Source organism: Hydra viridissima, unplaced genomic scaffold (assembly GCF_058129835.1).
Source record: "Hydra viridissima isolate aposymbiotic clone 2 unplaced genomic scaffold, HvirCarnegie_v1 scaffold_4, whole genome shotgun sequence".
Classification (NCBI taxonomy): domain Eukaryota; kingdom Metazoa; phylum Cnidaria; class Hydrozoa; order Anthoathecata; family Hydridae; genus Hydra; species Hydra viridissima.
The window spans coordinates 10609683-10628713 of record NW_028324303.1 but is presented as its reverse complement, the minus strand read 5'-3'; the positions used below and the strand labels follow the sequence as shown (position 1 = coordinate 10628713).

At 29.1% G+C, this 19031-nt stretch overlaps 3 protein-coding genes across 3 annotated transcripts; 2 read left to right on the top strand and 1 right to left on the bottom strand.

The window, feature by feature from the left end:
- Window positions 1-832: 832 nt before the first annotated feature.
- On the top strand, window positions 833-3470 carry LOC149889857 (uncharacterized). The gene is made up of 2 exons (XM_090086396.1): window positions 833-2051; window positions 2092-3470. The coding sequence occupies exons 1-2, from the start codon at window positions 859-861 to the stop codon at window positions 2936-2938; spliced, it is 2040 nt and encodes a 679-aa protein (XP_089942522.1). The 5' UTR covers window positions 833-858; the 3' UTR covers window positions 2939-3470.
- A 718-nt stretch (window positions 3471-4188) lies between these two features.
- Window positions 4189-5892, bottom strand: LOC149889856 (uncharacterized). Its single transcript, XM_090086542.1, has 3 exons — window positions 4783-5892; window positions 4459-4611; window positions 4189-4376 (listed from the first exon to the last, which is right to left on the bottom strand). Exons 1-3 carry the CDS (start codon window positions 5848-5850, stop codon window positions 4227-4229), a joined length of 1371 nt encoding a protein of 456 aa, XP_089942668.1. The 5' UTR covers window positions 5851-5892; the 3' UTR covers window positions 4189-4226.
- Window positions 5893-14976: 9084 nt separating this feature from the next.
- On the top strand, window positions 14977-17224 carry LOC145183496 (uncharacterized). Its single transcript, XM_080058858.2, has 3 exons — window positions 14977-15466; window positions 15547-15797; window positions 16927-17224. Exons 1-3 carry the CDS (start codon window positions 15145-15147, stop codon window positions 17041-17043), a joined length of 690 nt encoding a protein of 229 aa, XP_079914984.2. The 5' UTR covers window positions 14977-15144; the 3' UTR covers window positions 17044-17224.
- The last annotated feature ends 1807 nt before the right edge of the window (window positions 17225-19031 follow it).

Here is a 19031-nt window from a genome sequence, read left to right as displayed (position 1 = left end):
TGCATTTCTATAATTTAACTAACTATAAGTTTGAATAGGGCAAAGTGACCTAATAATGGCCGGGTCTTATTAAGAGCCAAATTTGGGTCAGCTTTTGTTACATTTATTTACTTGGCGGGACATTTACCTAGTTGATTAATATTATTTCGTGTTTCTTTGATATATCTATGTTTTATTTGAGCTTTTGTAAATTTTTCTATTAGTCTTGATTTTGTAGAAATCTTATTTTTGTCAAGGTTAGTAGAAGTTAATATTTTATACCGGCGGTACTCATTTTTGTTTTTTTCAAGCAACTTTGAGACGCATTTAACGAAGTATTCCTTCGTGTACGGCTTTATGATATATTTTGATCTGTTTTGTTAGTTTATTATGTTTATGTAAACTGTTTTATTTGTCAACACACGAAAGGAAGAAGCATAAATGTAGCCCAAGCTCAAAGATCTCAAATAGTCTCATTAATAGCCACTCGTTTGACCAAATAAGAGCCGTGGCTCTTGTATGGTACTAACGTGGCTAATATTAGGATCTTAGTGTAATTTATACTGTATAAACACTATAAAGTAAAATTGATTTCCAATTTATTTCAAATGCATCAGCTATTTATATAAACATAAGATATAGGCAAGTGCTGATGTAACATTAATTTAGTATATAGCTAGTAAATATATAAAATAGTAACTTATCTATACAATACATGTATATACTTTATATACTTTATATATATATGTATATATATATATATATATATATATATATATATATATATATATATATATATATATATATATATATAATCATTTTTAAGTCTTATGCTATATTTTAAAGGTTGTATGTTATTTCTTTAAGTTGATTTTAATCATGGAAAGCACAAAAAGGAACAAGAAAATAAAAAATAAAACTGCCTCTAGTTTTAACTCAAAGTTTACCCAGAAAGTGACAAAGATTAAGAGATTTCAGTGGTCTAGTGTTGATATGAAAAATGCAATTACAGCTGTTGAAAATAGTTTAATGTCACAACGAGAAGCTGCATTACAATTCAATGTTCCCCGGTCAACTCTTGGTAAATATTTTAGAGGAGATTCAGTTCTTGGTGTTAGACCTGGACCTAGTCCAATATTATCTAGCAATTTAGAGAACAAGTTAGTTGAATATGCAGCAACAAGGGCTACACTTGGATTTGGATTTGGAAAAAGACAATTTAAAAAATATGCTTCTGATTTAGCCATGAAACACAATTTAAAGTTTAAACATTCAACTCCTTCAGAAAAATGGTGGCGCTCATTCAATAAGCGACATAAAAATTTAGTTTTGCGAAAGCCTGAAGGTACTTCATCAGTTCGCCATCAATGCATGTCTGTTCCAAAAGTAGCAAAATATTTCTATTCACTTCATGAAGTTTTGCAGGAGACTCATGCACTTTTAAAGCCATCTTTGATTTGGAATATGGATGAGTCCGGGTTACAGATGGACTTTAAACCTCCAAAAATAGTTGCAAAAAGAGGTACAAAACACCTTCAATCTCGTACTACAGGAAAACGTGAAACCATAACCATTATTGCTGCTATAAATGCTGCAGGTGATTTAGTGCCTCCACATTTAATAGCAAAAGGTAAAACGATTAGGTCTCTTCAATCTTTTAATACTACAGATGCACCTTCAGGCTCAAATTGGAGTTTTAGTGAGACAGGTTGGACAAAGCAAGGGATTGCTTATCTTTGGTTCACCAATACTTTCTTGCCTAACATAGGCAGAGATAGGCCACAAGTTCTCATAGTTGATGGTCACGATTCTCATAACTCAGTTGAATTATTGTCTGTTGCAATTGAAAATAATATTCATATTGTGGAAATGCCAGCACATTGTTCGCATTGGCTCCAGCCTCTAGATCGAACAGTATTTGGTCCTCTTAAAACATATTACAATCAAATCTGTCATGAATTGATAAATGAATATCCTGGAGTTACTGTTGACAAGCCTAATTTTTGTGGTCTTTTCAAGAAAGCCTGGGATCAAGCCCTCACAGCTGATAACATTATTTCAGAATTAGGCAAGTAAGTTGTTGTATGGAATAGACAGAATTAGGCAAGTAAGCTGTGCTATTCCAAGCACAGCTTACTTGCCTAATTCTGTCTATTCCATACAACAACTGCTTGATGAAAATGATCTGCTTGAATCAAGTTTGCAACCTATCAAAACTGACACTAGAATAACAACATCAGAAAGTTTAATAGAAGTGGGAGTTGATTTTGAAATAGAATCAAGCGCAAACAAATCTGAAAATACGTCTGAATATAAAAAAACATATAACACTGATTTGGTAAACCTTTACAATAATACTGCTTCTTTGGTTTGGGATACTTATTTAACACATGAGCAGTTTACAACTTTCAACTTCTGTATCCAGAATTGTTATGACATTCCAGATCCTTTGTATAAAGTATATAAAGAATTCAAACTGAAAAAGAGTTCATGCATAAAGGATGTTTTTGACATAGATATTCCAGTGTCAAATGAAAACACAGATCTTCCTATTCCAATTCTAAACGAAACCATTGTTCAGTCAAATTCTATGCCAAATGAAATCACAGGCCAGCCTTGTTATTTGACCAATGAAACCCCCTCTCATTATAATCAGATGCCAAATGAAGCTATTGTTCAGCCTATTCTGACACCAATTCAGTCTTGTACAAAGGGTTCTGCTAATGATAGTGACAATGATATTTTGCCTTATCCAAAGATATATACTATCAAGTCAAAAGAAAATCGAAGAAAGGTTCAAAAATATTTTGTATTAACTTCACAAGAAGCTATGCAATCGAAATTGAATAATGAGGAAAAGAAAAAAAATAAAGTCAAAGCAACTGAAGAAAAAAGATTAAAAAAGAAAAAGAACAACAGAAGAAAGAGACACAAAATTTATCTAAAAAAGCTAATTTAGTTCAAGAGATTAATAGCAATTAAAAAATTTCTCAACTGATTTTTTTTATTTCCTATTTGATACACTAGCTAAATTTGAATAACAAATAAACACTCCGTTAAAGTACTGCTATAAACCAAGAAAAAAATATTTTTTAGCAAAACAGAGTATATTTTACTATACTCTTTTTACTAAAAAATTTTTTTCTTAGTATCTAGTAGTTCCTAGTTCATTATTAGGCTATAATCATCTGATAAAATAATACTTTTTGATATATAAGCATTCTTAGATATGTCAGTTATAGGTTATGTAGGTGGCTCATAATAGGTACCATTTCTCAATTTGCTGGCTACTATTTGGTCTACCCGGCCATTAATTGGTACGAAATTGAAATCTCTGTTTAAATACATTTTTCTCTGAATGAAGCATATTTTAGTACTAACTAGGACTTTTTTTAGGTAAAGCCGTTTGTCACCAATGTAACAGTGAAAAAATAAAAGCTCCGTTAGATTAAGGCATTCTTCACGGCTATCAATAAGAAATTTATGGCCATTAATTGGGCACTTTGCCCTATAGTTCAGTGTTGTCTTCTTTTCCAACAAATAATGAATCATTGTAATAATGTATTTCTCTTTAGATGTTGACATGTATTGTGGTAGTAAAACTTTTTCTATTTTCAAAATATACGTATGACGGGCATTAAGGTGTGTGTTCACTATTATTCTAATATTCTTAACATTATGAAAAATGTTTAGAGCTCTAAACATTTTGCATAATGTTAAGAATATTAGAAACATACTCTAAGCTTTATTATTCTTCACACACTTTTCTTACATAAAAATCTCTTATATTATTAACATCATATTCTTAAAAAAAAAATTAGTGATAAAGGTTTATTATTAATTTTCTCTTATTAGTGTTGAATTGTTAATAAACAAAAACGTGAAAATTTAGCTTTGATAAAGAGGTCTTAAAGATGCAATCTAGAGACCTCTTTCAAATATCTTTTAAAGTACGTTTTTCTGTCCTGATTTTGTATTGTTGCAATTTTTGATGTTATTACTATCTGATCATCGATTCTTTTTTGTCTTAAATGTATAATTGTTTTAGATTTAAACTCACGGGAGTTATAATTGAAAAGAGAAGTACACGTAGAATTTTTAAATGGTTGATTTCAACCTCGTCCCTAGAACATTCTCCTTAAAATAACAGCAATCAGATAGTCTGAAAATCAATACTAAAACCGACGCCTGAGCACGAAATCAACAAAGTTCCCGATTAAGTCAATTAAAAAATAATCACAAATTTATTATTTATAATAGTTCACATTTTGCCGATACAGCCTTGAAGAACTTCCTGCATCTTTTGCAGCTGAGTGTTTTCGCAATACCGCCATCTTTAGAATGTTCTGTAAATTTAACCGCTCTCTTTCAGCAACAAAAAGCTGCGCATCAATTTCCTGAAATAGTATTTTCACTTTGATAATTTTTATGATTGTTAAACTTACATTAAAAAAGGATCTCAAATGTAATTACGATTACCATTCTTTTCTTCATAAGAGCATTCGACCGGCGCGTTGCAGCTTTTAACTTTAAATTGATCAATCTAAAATACTCATAGTTGTCTGCATCAAGCAAAAAGTTTTCATCAAGTTTACCTTGAAGCATTTGCTGATATTCGAGAGTTTCTTCATCCTAAAAAAAAAAAAAACCATCATTTCGACTCGGAAATATCTTAACAAAACCAAATATTTGAAATGTTTGAAACGCACGTGTTTTATCTCAAAATATTTTTAATGATTTATTACAAGTAATTTTTAATTTTGAAAAAAAATTCTACAAGTATTATTTTTCTAAAACGGTTACTATTTGATCTTCCGCTCTCCACAAAGTGTTCCGAATGTTTCTACTTTTTAAAGATCGAGTAGGCTCTTCTATAGAAAACCTTTCTTTTTTCTCTTTTGGATTATCGTGTTCCTCTTGATTTTCATCGGAGTTCATATTTGAGAAATATGCGTCTTTTGATGGGAGTTTATTCTCTACATAATCAAGTTTTGATGTCACATAATCGTTTGGCATATAAGTCATGTAACTTTCATTCACTAAGTAACTTCGATAGTTTTTTGTTTCTTGCATATCGTATGGTTTTTCATTTCTCATTTCTTTATACAGATTTAAAGACTTTGGTCGTGCTTCCTTTAAGTTATTTGATATTATTTGCGCTGAGTGTTGTTTACTTTTGTCCAAAGTTTTCTCTTTAAATGCTTCAGTTAAATAATAGAGTGGATTTTTTGTATTGAATCCCGAATTTATAGAAAAGTTTATACGATCAGTATTTATGTCAGACAAATTACTATCTTGGGCTTCAGCATCCAATCCGGGATCTGGAACCACTTGGTTTAAAAAACCATTTCCTCTAGTGAAACACCAATCCTGTTGTTCACCATAACTTTTTTTTTTCAGAGTGCTCTCTTGCTTAAAACTTGAGAAAGTTCCGTTTTGTTTATGTTGTCTCCAATAATCTACTGGAAAATCTTTATAAAAATTGCAGTTTTTTAACTTTTCTTTTGCAAACTTTGAACGCAAAACTAGTTCTTTATTTTGAAGATACGGAATCGGCTGATTTCCATACAATCTTGGTCTGGAAAGTTTACGAACGGACTCAACTGGAATGTCTGTATTGATATTATAAAAGTTTTCGGTGTATGACCTCGGCGTAGAAATCGCAGACTTTAATTCAGCGTTTTTTTCTTTGCTTTCTTCTTTAAAACGATTAAAAAGTGGATCAACAGAAATTTTTTCCTCTGTAAACCACGGTATGTTAGAAAGATCGGTAAGAATGTTTTCTTTTTCCAAGTATTTATTATTACTATGGTAAAATTCTTTCCCAATTTTTCTTTCGAATTTCTCCTTTAACTTTTGTACAGAATACATCTTTTAAATAAGTTTAGCAAAACTATCATTAATGTGGTTTACAAATAAGGCGAGTCATTAAAGATTCAAACTTGTAAGCATGAATTATTTACATTTGTTTCTCAATACTCGTTTTACGCCTTAATAATGAATATAAAGATAAATTAAATTTAGATTTAAATGTGACTGCCAAATCAAATGTGACGTTCTCTGATTCTTCAAATTAAAAATGTTCGTATTTAGCAAGTTTATTCAGTCTTATTATCTATTTGACATGCTTTCAGCAACTAGTTTCTGAGTAAATTTCTAAGCAAAAATAAATATGTAACTTAAAATCTACGAACCATTTATCCAATTCTCTAATTTAAAATAAGTAGCAAAAGTATTTCTTTTTAATTTATTTGGATGTAAAAACTTTTGAAATTAACTTTTAAAGCTGTAATAGCTTCTTTAAAATCGAGAAACTTGAAAGCGAGAAACAAGAATTTGCAGAAAAATGCTAGATAATAACATTATTTGGATGGATGCAAAATATTATTTGGTTCTAGTGGTTATAGACCTAGTGGTTATAGACCTAGTGGTTATAGACCTAGTGGCTAGTTTGTAAAAACGAAGACTTAAAAAAACACGGCAGCCTTAAAAATTACGAAAAGCCGTTATTTTTAATAAAATAGCGACGAACTTTTTAAACAATTGTTATTCACAAGCAGTGCTGTCTTATCGCATAAGTAAGGTTGGCCTCCAAAATTTATTTGAAATTTTTTATTTTCAATATTTTGTATTGATTCCAGAGTTTACAGAAAAGGTTATTTTGTTTATAGTTGTTAAAAAAAAGGCATATACTGTTAATATATACTGTTAATATATATTGTTAAAACTCAGATAAAGAAAAAATTGTGTGTGTGTGTGTGTGAGTTAGCAACAGTGCAACTCTTAGAAACACAAACTTAGGGTGGAATGCAAGAACCGAACTTCAAATTTGAAGTCGAACTTCAAACCTAAAGTGCGACTTGAGCGAATGCACAAAGCGAACTTCAACTCAAGTCAGACTTGAAAACCGCTAAAAATAGACCTTTTTCAAGTCTGACTTCAAACCAGACTTGAGAGAGCAAAAATTCCTTCCGAATGCAAGAACCCAACTTGAAATTTCAAGTCAGACTTCAAATCTCAAGTCTGACTTGAACGGAATGCAAGAAGCGAACTTGAACTGAAGTCAGACTTGAAAAACGAGAATTTTTGAATTTTCAAGTCATTTTTTCAAGTCTGCTCCAGACCAATCTTGAAACCAAACTTGAAAAAAAAAAACAGACCGCCATTATCATTTTGCTGATGCGTAACAAAACTTTACTATTACTATATAACTTATTACAACCTTTGCAAGTATGAAAATGAGTTTTTAACAAGCAAAAGTAGTTACTTGGGCATATTCACCTAATTAATTTAGAAGGTTACATTGTGAAAGTATATTTTTAAATGAATTCATTACAGAAAACTGAATATTAACATTGCGAAAACGTGTGTCTTTTAAAACATCCTGTAACTCGTATGTAATGATTCAACATGTCATATTTTGATGCCATTAGAAATGTTTATTAGCTTTTTGAAATGTCGAACATCCTAGCATTATAAAAGGCTGTTGATTAAGGCACATTTTTGTGATACAGTATAAAAGTAAATTCCATTTAGTAATAAATAGTTGCAGTTATACAAAGAGGTGATACGTGTAAAAGGAGTAAAAGAGAGTTCATGAGAAGTAGTTACAATTACATGAAGTATTAAAAAAACTTTTTTTTAAATGTTCAAAAATGAATCGGTATGAGCTGAATTTTAGAAGAAGAAGAAAAAATAAGCCAAGTCACATACCAAGGTTTATTATTGACAGAGCTAATCCTTTAGAAGTTTACCACGGTATAGAATTTAAAAGGTGCTACAGATTTTCCAATAAAAACCTTTTTAATATTAGCTAATGACATTATTAACAACAATTTTAACAATCGAGGGTGCCCTCTTTCAACTGTACAACAACTGGCTATTGCATTTCGGTTTTATGCTACTGGTTCATTCCAAGTGAGTAGATATTCAAGAAATGGTATCAGAAAATGGCACCTTCTTATTGTAGATTTTACATTACGTTTTTAAATAACAACATTTTATACCAACAAATGATTATAACAATAAATAAACTCTTTTAGAGAATAATAGGAGATTTGGAAGAGCTGAAACTCAACTGTTTGTCCAGTGGTTTAGAACATTTCAATTCAAATGGCTAACAAAAGATATCAGTACATAAAGTTTCCAACAGAAGCTGATTTTTTGATAATTTAGCAAAAGTGCTTATAAGTTTTCATGGATATCTGATTTTGCTATTTCATACAAACTTCAAACTTTTCTTAGATAAAGAAAATATTTATATTTATCAACCATTATTTAGATTTTACCAAATTCAAGGATTCCCAGGATGTATAGAAGCAATTAATGAACACATATTCCTATAATAATTCCTTGTGGAGAAAGTGCAGAAATTTATCGAAACAAAAAGGGATTTTTTTTTTGAATTGCCAGGTCATTGCAGGTGCTTCATATGAAATTTTATCTGCTTGTGTTCAATGGCCTGGAATTGTTCAGGATTCATTTGTTTTTGCTAACTCAGCTATTAAACAAGTTTTAGAAGCTCGCCAACATGTTCATGTTTCAGGTGATTCTGGCTATCCTTATAAACAATATTTAATGACAACTTTTTCTAACCCAAAAATGAAAATGAAATCAGATACAATTACAACATGAGAAGTACACCCATGTTGAATGTTGTTGTTGAATATTGTTTTGGTATATCAAAAAAAAACAATACCCTTGTCTTAACATTCCCTTAGGAACAAAACTGCAAAATTCCATAGCTATAATAATACCCTGTTTGGTGCTTCACAACATTGCCCTTCTACAAAATGATTATTGTGGAGGCAATGAAATACAAAATAGCAATGAAGAATGTGGTGCTAAAACATTCACTAAAGATATTTTTGCAGAAACAAAGCAAAAGTCAAATTTCAGACTTATTTTTTTAAAAAAAAATTTGTGTCTGATAATGGATAAAGGGTGTAATAACAAAAACATTATTTTCAAATATTTATACTACATATTATTTCAAAAGAATTACATTTTATATTTCAAAATAGTATTATATATGAAAAAAACAATTTCACTAAAAAATAAAGTGATAAATTAAAACATTCCAAAAGCAATTTGGATCTGATATTGTTAGAAAAAAATAATCCTCACAGAATAATTCTGTTGTGTTGCTTTTTTAAAACTTTGTGAAAATTTTAACTGTGAAAATTTTCACAAAGTTTTGTTTGTATTGTTGCTTTATCTGGAGAGAGTTTTTTTTTTATATCATCTATTTCTATTTGTTTTTGCATTAGTTCTTTATCAAGATCATGAATTTCATTATATTGCTTTTTTGTATTTTTTTTTATTAAGAGATTTTTGTTTAACGTTAAACTTTGTTCTTTTTCATGTGTTAATGAGCAAGATGCTATCAATGGTTTTTAAAAGTTTTCTTTTCTGTTTCTATAAGTGGCCCAATAATTTCAGAAGACCTGTCTCCATATGTGATCTCTATTGACTTACATATGTAAATGGTATACTTACATATGTAAATGGTATACTTACATATGTAAATGGTATACTTACATATGTAAATGGTATACTTACATATGTAAATGGTATATATATGTGTAGGTATATATATATATATATATATATATATATATATATATATATATATATATATATATATATATATATATATATACACACACACACACACATAGTATTATGTAGTATTAGTATTGAGAAAACTAATTTTGTTTAAAGTAACTTTCTCAGTATTTTTTTAAAAAAAACCATTATTTTCATTAAAGTATTAGTAAAAAGATAAATAAAAATACATTGTAGTATAGTATCATCCCCAAAAAGCGTCAAAATAAGATTCTGCATTTTCTAGAACATTTCCATGTATTTTAATTCAAATGGAATCTGTTAAAATGGAGAAATCAAGAGAAATTGTCTTGATCACTTAAGTGGTACATATGACCAACCGTTGTTTACCAACAACTTAGGATTTGGAACTGAAAGTGCCAAGATGAATTTGTTTTTCTGATGAAAAATACATAGCAAGAACTTTTTTTTTTTTTACTGTTATTAACTTTTTATTTAATCGTATACTATACAAATATCATTACACGGAATTTGTTTCAGTAAAAGGTTTTTCCCGTAAAAAAAATCCATTACCGCTATTGGTTGCGAAGTGCATTTTCCGATAAACGCCCTAAATTCAACGCCTCGACTATTTTTCAAGTTCGACTTTCTCAAGCACGAACTTGAAATTTTCAAGTCTCGTTTACGCATTCGCTCAAGTCAATTTTTCAAGTCTGACTTGACAAAGTCGAACTTGAGATTTCAAGTCGAACTTGACTCAAGTTCGGTTCTTGCATTCCACCCTTAGAGAAGTTTTAAATGGATTTTAGTGTCCAGATCTTTAATTTATTCCATCTCATAACTTTCTTTTTTCTTTTGACATTTTCATTTTCAAAATGAACTTTAAATAAGAAGTTTTTGCTCAGATAAAAATCATTTAAACCAATAAATAAACTACTGTATTTTATTTTTTGTTCGATTATTTATTTTTTGTATAGTTATATTTATATTTATTGATTAGATATAGATGTTATATACAATACTGCTCAAAAATTTAGCACACATAAGATTTAAGTTTCATTTTTCTTCTTTTAATTGAACTTTTAGGCGGTAAACTTCTTATGCCTTTTCAATTTTTTTTATTTACAGTTAATTAAAACATACCTTATATAGAAAAAAAAAATTGAAAAAAAAGTTACGTTAATTTTACCATCTATTTTTAACTTAAACAGAGACCGCTAATTAAAGCGGTGTAAAAAAGCTGCTCATAAGTTTAGCACACTTGCACTTCTATTGTCTTTTAACTGCCGCTCTTTACTTTTTGACGACAAAATTTTATTAAAAAGTAAATTTAACTATCCATTTTTACATAAACAAAACTGAACAAAAGTTTCAAAGATATACATAGTATGTATTACCTCATTTGAAATAAACTTGGTATTTTTCGCTTAAATTTTGTCCATAATGTGACCAATAAGACGGGAAAAAAATCAATTAGCTCTGAAATAAAACAGCGTGTTGTAGGACTACAACTTGGTGGTTTCAACAGCTCTGAAATTGCTCGAACTCTTAAGTCTGTATCTTGTTAATGTGTACTCAGAACAACTCAGAAATTTGAAAAAACTGGTACTGCTGCAGACAAAAACCGATCTGGACGACCAAGAATCACAAGCATCACCGATAATAACAGTATCTATAGAATTGCAAGAAAAAACCCTAAATACTCAGCCTAAGAGATTGCACAAAAAATGAACTTGGCTCTAAAAAATCATATCTCAAGACAAACTGTAAATAGAAGATTGATTGATCGAAAACTTTGTTGCTACGTTGCTGCTAAAAAACCACTGCTTAAACCAACAGATCGGTTAAAACGTATCAAATTTTGTAGAGCTATTTTGAAAATGACTAATTATGAACTAAGAAGAATAATATTCAGTGACGAATCCAACTTTACAGTTATTAACCGAAAGAACAGAGTGATTATCCGAAGACACTATAATGAGATGTTTCGTAGTCGCTTCATTGTGCCGCGATTACAAGGTGGTGGAGGTTCGGTAGGCATATGGGGTTACATCACTTATGACGGCCCAGGTCTCTGCTACTTATACAATGGTCGTATGGATCAACATAAATATATCGAAACGCTTGAAAATCATTCAATCCCGACTAGAGACATCTTTTTTAGCAATGAGTCAGAGTGGCAGTTTCAACAAGATAACGCTCCTTGTCACAAGGCAAAAACGGTGACTATTTGGTTTCAAGAAAACAACATTAAGGTACTTCAGTGGCCAGCTAGATCACCTGACCTTAATCCAATCGAAAATGTATGGACTGTACTGGACCGCAAACTCACTAAAGCTCCCGTAACATCAGCTGACCATCTTAGGGAAAGTTTGAAAGAGTCGCTCGACAGCTTATCAACTGATTATTGCCAAAAACTTTTTGATTCAATTAAAAGAAGATGTGAACTATGCATAAAGAACAAAGGTGGACATATCCCTTATTGATCTTGCTATTAAAGCAAACTTAAATCCAGGTGTGCTAAACTTATGAGCAGCTTTTTTTTTAACTTATTTATATATATTAACTTTGATTAAAGGTATTTAGTGTTAGACATTTGTTTTTTTTAGTTTTTTTTCTCTTAATGTAATTAAAAAAGTCAAATAAATATTTTTTGTTTTTTAAAAAACCTTGAATTTCTTATTTTTTACTTTTATTTCGTTTTTAAAGAAAAAAACGCAACTTAAATCTAATGTGTGCTAAATTTTTGAGCAGTATTGTATTTACATCTACATTTACATATTTTTTCATATTTTTCAACAGTTAGTAAGTTTTTCGCGATATTGCTATAATATCCATTAGAAAGGAATTCAGAAATGGCCGAGATATATTTTCATCTGTGCTTCAATTTGCTGGTTCAAAGGTGTTGCATCAACAACTTTATGCAAAATTTCAAATGTGTTTTTGTCCGACTGTTTATTTAAAGTTTACTTATGTAAAATGTTCAACTTTATGACAGGGATTTGTACTTTTTTTTTTTAAATATCAAAAAATTTTTTACTTTTTGTGTTATGAGGTTGAGAAAGAATTTAACAGAAACACTGCTGAGTAAGCAAAAAAAACTGAAGAGTTGTAAGTATTAACTCACCATTAGTTAACCAATCAATTAACAATTGAAAACGTATCAAAGTTTTCATCACGCAACTTAACAAATAAAAACTTTGATGCCCTAATGACATATAGCAAATAAGAACGAATAAGAACGAATTTTAAAACAATACCTATTACAATATTTATTTTACTGGCATCATTTTTAAAACTTATTTATTCCTGGTAAAGAAATGAACCGAAAACTTATGTCATCTTTTTTTTATCTTGGTCAAAGTTTGTTTAACAAAGGAAGAAGTTAAAATGTCGATTTGATCGTGAACTATAAATAAAGTTGTTCCATTGAAAAATACCTTAAATTTTTTATAGTTTTGACATCAAACAACCTGTAGCAACAACCTGGAGCATTCCGGTTTCCACCATGTAGAGTCGGTGTACCTTTACTAGTTTAAAATGAGAGTTAAAATCAAATGTTGAAATAAAAATACTAAAAATGGTGGAAATTTTTATGCGTTAAGTGTGCGGTTCATATAGCTTTTTTTTATTATTAATCGATACATATATTGAAGGAGGTGGATATGCTTTGTGCATCATTACTAATTGCATACAAGTTAAATTGCAACATATATTATCGGTTCATTAAATCTTACCGGTAATATAAAAGAGATTTTAACGCAAGACAGCGCGATATAGAAGAAATACCGCACTAACAATATATATCAAAATCCGTAACCATTGTTTTAATGGTTTAGTTAAACAAAAGAAGATTTAATAACAAATAATCCAAAAAAACTAAAAAATCATTGATACCTTATCAATTAAAAGAAAAAAAAATTCCAAGGCTCGTGGAAACGATAATTCATTTTATTAGAACCATTAAACTCGGTTTGGCATCTTAATTAGGATAGTTTGAGGAAAATTTATAATTAGTTAATCTTAAATTCTAAGATTATTGCAACTTAAACATTTTTCATCGCGTTTAATTTTGAAAATTTTTATTTTGATTCATCAAAGCAAAACTGTTACCAACCAACAGTTGACAGCTGTTGACTAAACCACAGTTCAGTAAGTTTTACAATGCATAAAAAAAAAAACAACCCAAAATTAGGCGAATTAAACCAACAAAAAATCAAAATGCATTTAACAAGAATTGCAAAGATGTTTTAATTTCAAACTCTAATAGCATTTCAATATTTTTCCATTGTAAAATTCCTTCTGTCTTTGTCGAGGAAAATTATTGGCCCCGTTCCGTTCCCCATGAATCTTTTTTATCTTCTTAGTTCTGTATTTACTTATAGTTTTAAATCAACATGAAGTAAACTCTAACCACAAACATATAAAAGCAATAAATTAAAAAAAAAAACAGTTATGTCAGCAATCATAACTTCTTCACTTTAAACGATTTTAAAATCTCCATTAACTTTATTTCGTGTTTGACATTTTGATCGAGACCGGTAGTCTAGTATTACATAATGTCATTTCAACTTTTATTGCCTTCCTGAATGGAAATAACGACGTGGGAAAGTTTAAGAATAAATGAAATATTAAACATTGTAATAAAGATAAAAGTTTGCATTATTTTATGGGATATACAATATAATATAATATAATATAATATAATATAATATAATATAATATAATATAATATAATATAATATAATATAATACAATATAATATAGTATAATATAATATAATATAATATAATATAATATAATATAATATAACATAATATAATATAATATAGTATAATAAAATATAATATAATATAATATAATATAGTATAATATAATATAATGTAATATAATATAATGTAATATAATACAATATAATATAATATAACATAACATAATATAATATAATGTAATATAATATAATATAATATAATATAATATAATATAATATAATATAATATCATGTAATGTAATACAATAAAGTATAATTTAATGTTATATAATCTAATGTAATATAAAAAAATGAAAAAGCATTTTTTAGTCCAACAAGTTTTGTACTTTTTTAGGAAAGCATCAATATTGCAGCAATCCTTAATTATTCCACGCTTTATTTGGAATTTCTCAATTAGCCAATTATTAGTTCGCCACTATATCTACTTTTCCATAACGAGTTTCGGATTTCGTGGTAAGTTTAATTCAAAACCGCTGAATACCTCATCAACCCCAATTTAAACATCTAAAAATGTATAGTAGTAAATATTTAAAGAAAAAATGGTATGATAAAGAAAAACAACTTGAAATGGAAATCCTTATAATGCTTGTGCTATCAAAAATAAAAGACCAATCAGAAACTTATAATGCAGATTAAACACTTTAAGTAGCGTAATGATGTCTTCGTGACTATTAACTTCTGCACAATGTAATAAATTGATCAATAGAACAATTAATTGGAAAGCATGAGTCGAGGTTGCTATTTATAAACCAGAAAAGTATCAAAGATTTCTCATTTTTAAGCCAACCGTTTAAGGTAAAAGATATAAGCTAGCAGTAGTTAAAAACATGGAATCTTCAAGATCAAAATTATCCTTTTCGATTGAGCGAATATTAACTATCCAATCTTCTAAAAAGAACGAACTCAGCTCAGCTACTCAAGGTATGTTTATATGGCAACCTTACGAGCTGGACAAAATTTTTTATCCATCTTATGACCATTTAAAAAACGAAAGATATAATCGAAACAAATCACCCTACGAAAAAAAAGATATAAAGTGTTATTGCAAGGTGCTGAAAAAAGAAAAGATTTGCTTTGGTGTAACAGAGAGATCAATTTCAACTGAAAGCGAGAGCGTTAAACAAGAAGCCACTCCTGAAAAGTTAAAAGGTAAAATTTTTTCGTTTTTATTGTTTGAACTTTTTTTAATTTTAAACTAATAAATTGGTAAATAGAATAAGTTTATTTAGGACAAAGCAAGCTCTGTCAAAACAAGTGTTTGGGGTCACCACCTGAATATTCTGATATTTCATTTTGTGAAATCAGTTCAAACCCTGATGACTCCAGTAACCTGATAGAGAACAACAGGAGAAATCGAACAATATTCACAAAAAGACAATCTTATATTTTGGAGGATGTTTTCAAAACTACACATTATCCAGATTTAAAATGCCGGTACGAAATCTCTCAAAAAACGAAATTAGCCGAGAACAGAATACAGGTATATTTTGTTCATCAAAAAGATTAATATTTTAGCAAATAAAAGTGACAGTTGACGACAACAAATTGTTTATGGTGGGACAAATTATTAAATTTAATTCGTTTTTCTTTTAGCTTTTACAAGTTTTTGTTTTTTTTGATCATTTTATAAACAAATAAACAAACAATTTAGAATGTTTTAACATAATTAGCTGTATAAAAGAATCCAAATACGTTTAAGCCCAGTGCAGAGATAAGAGGCTCTTAATAAGATCAATAAACTTGCCAGTTGATATTGTAATTTCGGTTAATCATTTTATGGTTCTTATAATAAAGCACAAAATGTTTCATTCCAAACATCAAACCTTCTCGTCATAGGCTCTGGAAGACTCATGTTTTTACTTTGTGGGAAAAAAATCATAAATTTATGAAATGCAACAAATAAAAACAAATTTCAATCACTGCAAAAAAAAAAAAAAAAATAGAATGTAAAATGGCGGTTTTTGTTTGAAGTTTGGAGACACGCTTGCTTATTTCCGGCAATTAATACAGAGATTATGCAGTTGTTTGAATATTGTTTTTCTTTCTCTAAAAGAATTGTTCTATCTAGCATAATCTGCTTACTACTTTTTCTGTTCCACCCTTAATGTTTCAGACAAAAAATGTTACGTAAGTTTTTAGTATTCGTTTTCGATTCATAAAATTATGCCTAACTCTTCGATTTATTATGTTCTGTGATTACTATTGGTTTTAAGGGAATTTGAAAGAGAATTTTTTTTTTGAAAACGAAATAAAAAGGCGATACTTGTGGGCAGTGTTAAGTTACATCATTTTTGAAGGGGGATGAAAAAAAAACCGCCGCGCTTCGTGGTTATTATAAATGCGCAAAAGCAATTGACAGTAATAGGTGCGTCCATCAAGCGGAATGTAATTAACTTCTGGTTAAACCACAGCCACGCGAGACTCGACCACTTTCTTCTAACATTCTGGTAATAGGGGGAAAAAAAAAAAATCTATTTACAGCTTAAAATTAAATGTCATGAACTAATTACTATTTTAACATATTTTTAGCTTTCATTATTGTTTTGTGTATAATGTGTTTTGGAAAATTTAGTGCAAAAATAGTCTTTTGATCGTTTTGATTACAATAGGTTTGGTTTCAAAACAGACGTGCAAAGTGGCGTCGTACCGAGAAAGTTTGGGGGGAGGGCTCTGTTATGGCAAAATACGGACTTTACGGAGCAATGGTTAGACACTCTTTGAAATAAAAAGAACTTGATCTCTTTGATCATAACTTTAACGTATGTTAAATTATTAACTTGTAAATATATTTTATTTGTATTACAAATTAAGAAAGCTTTATCGACAACAACTGCATTTAATAGATATTTAGAAGTTAGCTATTCAGAAGGAAATAAATAGTAATTAAGAAGTCATTCAGAAATATAAAACTGGATTTTATTTATGTTGTATTTAAATCACCCCACGAATCTGTACCCATTTGAATTTCGCACTTCAAAAAAATTGAGTTACGAACAGCAAATTAGTTTTGTTGCTTTTAGAAATCTCAACACTTTTAAAAACTAATGATTAGGCTTCAGAGAAAGGAAAATAATGCCCATTTTTACTTTGTCCGTTTGTACTTTTAGAATTAGATTTCTTTATTATTGTTATTTTCTAAGCTTTCTTCGAAGTCTTATTTGAAGCGCTTTAGCGGAAACACTTTGAAATAATAAGTATAGCTATAATAGTTTAAATAAATATATATAGCATGTTTAAAAAAAAAATGCAACTGAAGGTAGTTAAATAAGGATTAAAAATCAAGATAACGTTAAAAATTTCTCATAAACTGAATTTTTAACGTTATCTTACTAATCTTAGTTTTAGTTCAAATGTTGTACATTCCCTTTTGTACCAACATTTGAATCAAAACAAGGATTCGTAAGATAACGCTAAAAATTCAATATATGACGTTATCAATTTTTCAGCAGTCAAAAATTTCGCTAATTCAAGCTTCTGATCGAAATCTGCTCAGGCTTATCATATTCTATTTACTTTAGAAAATCTTTCTAACATTTGGTTACATTTTTTATGTTAGTAAAGATCTGGACTCAGAGAAAATATCTTATTACAAAATTTCAAATACTTGTTTTCGGTCTAAAAATCTGCTTTTTTCCGTCTAATTTGATAATAAGCTGTAAATCTGTAAAACCTGGAAGCGAAGTTGGTTAGAGAGAAACTATTTTCCAGACTACTAAGGACTGATTTTAATTACATCTGTTTATATCATAAACAAAACAAACTTTTTTGATGGCATTTGATAATGTGAGGGTGGCGATTTTATATAAATAATGTGAGTAAGAGTAAGATGATGATGTAAGGGATTAGGGAAGGTTTAGACTCTAGGTTTATGTGGAAGGAGTATTTGGAAGATTGGGATCGAGATTGATGGTCTTGGGATTACTTGGTTAGGAAAGGGAAAGGTTTAATTAAAAAGGTTTAGGTTGTGTTTGCCGTTCTCAGTATATTTTTTTATGCAATATATCTCAATAAACTTGCAATATTTGTGTAATGGTTAGCACTCTTTTATTCATTAAGTTATAAAATGCAAATAATACTCTCTTACTCTACTTGTAGTGTTCAATACTGTTTTTATCAATAACTCCTCTTTAGCTCTTATAGCTTTAAACAAATATCTTTCTTCTTTTTCTTCTTTATTAAAGACGGAGAAACTTCTGCTAACTTTTCTTCAATCAATTTTCCTTCTGGCTTCTATTTATTTCTTTACTTCTTCTGTTTTTTCAACAATCTAAAATTCTTCAATAATGAAACTCTTTCGCTAAGAATTCTTCTTAAAAATCTTTCTTAAAAGTTCAGACTTCTTCTCTTTCTTTTTTTCTATACATGAAGAGGACCTTTTTCTCCTTTTTTTTTGTTTACTCAATAAGAGTAAGAGTTGTCTCTAAGACTTCTCTCTTTTTGTTTATTCAGAAGTCAAACTCTATTCTTGAGCTTTTATAGTTCTCCATTATCATTTGTTTCGTTGCTATATCTATTTATCATTAATTTACTTGAAAGGTAAATAGGTCTCTGTGTGTACGTTTATTCGCTGTTTTTTAACTTTTCTCCCTCCTCACAGTAAAAAACACAAAAGTAAAAAAGTATTTTATATCTTTATGACTGTTGCAGGTGTTTATGTGTTTGTTGTAAAACCTATTTTTATGGGATGATGGGTACTATATGCATTAAACCAGCT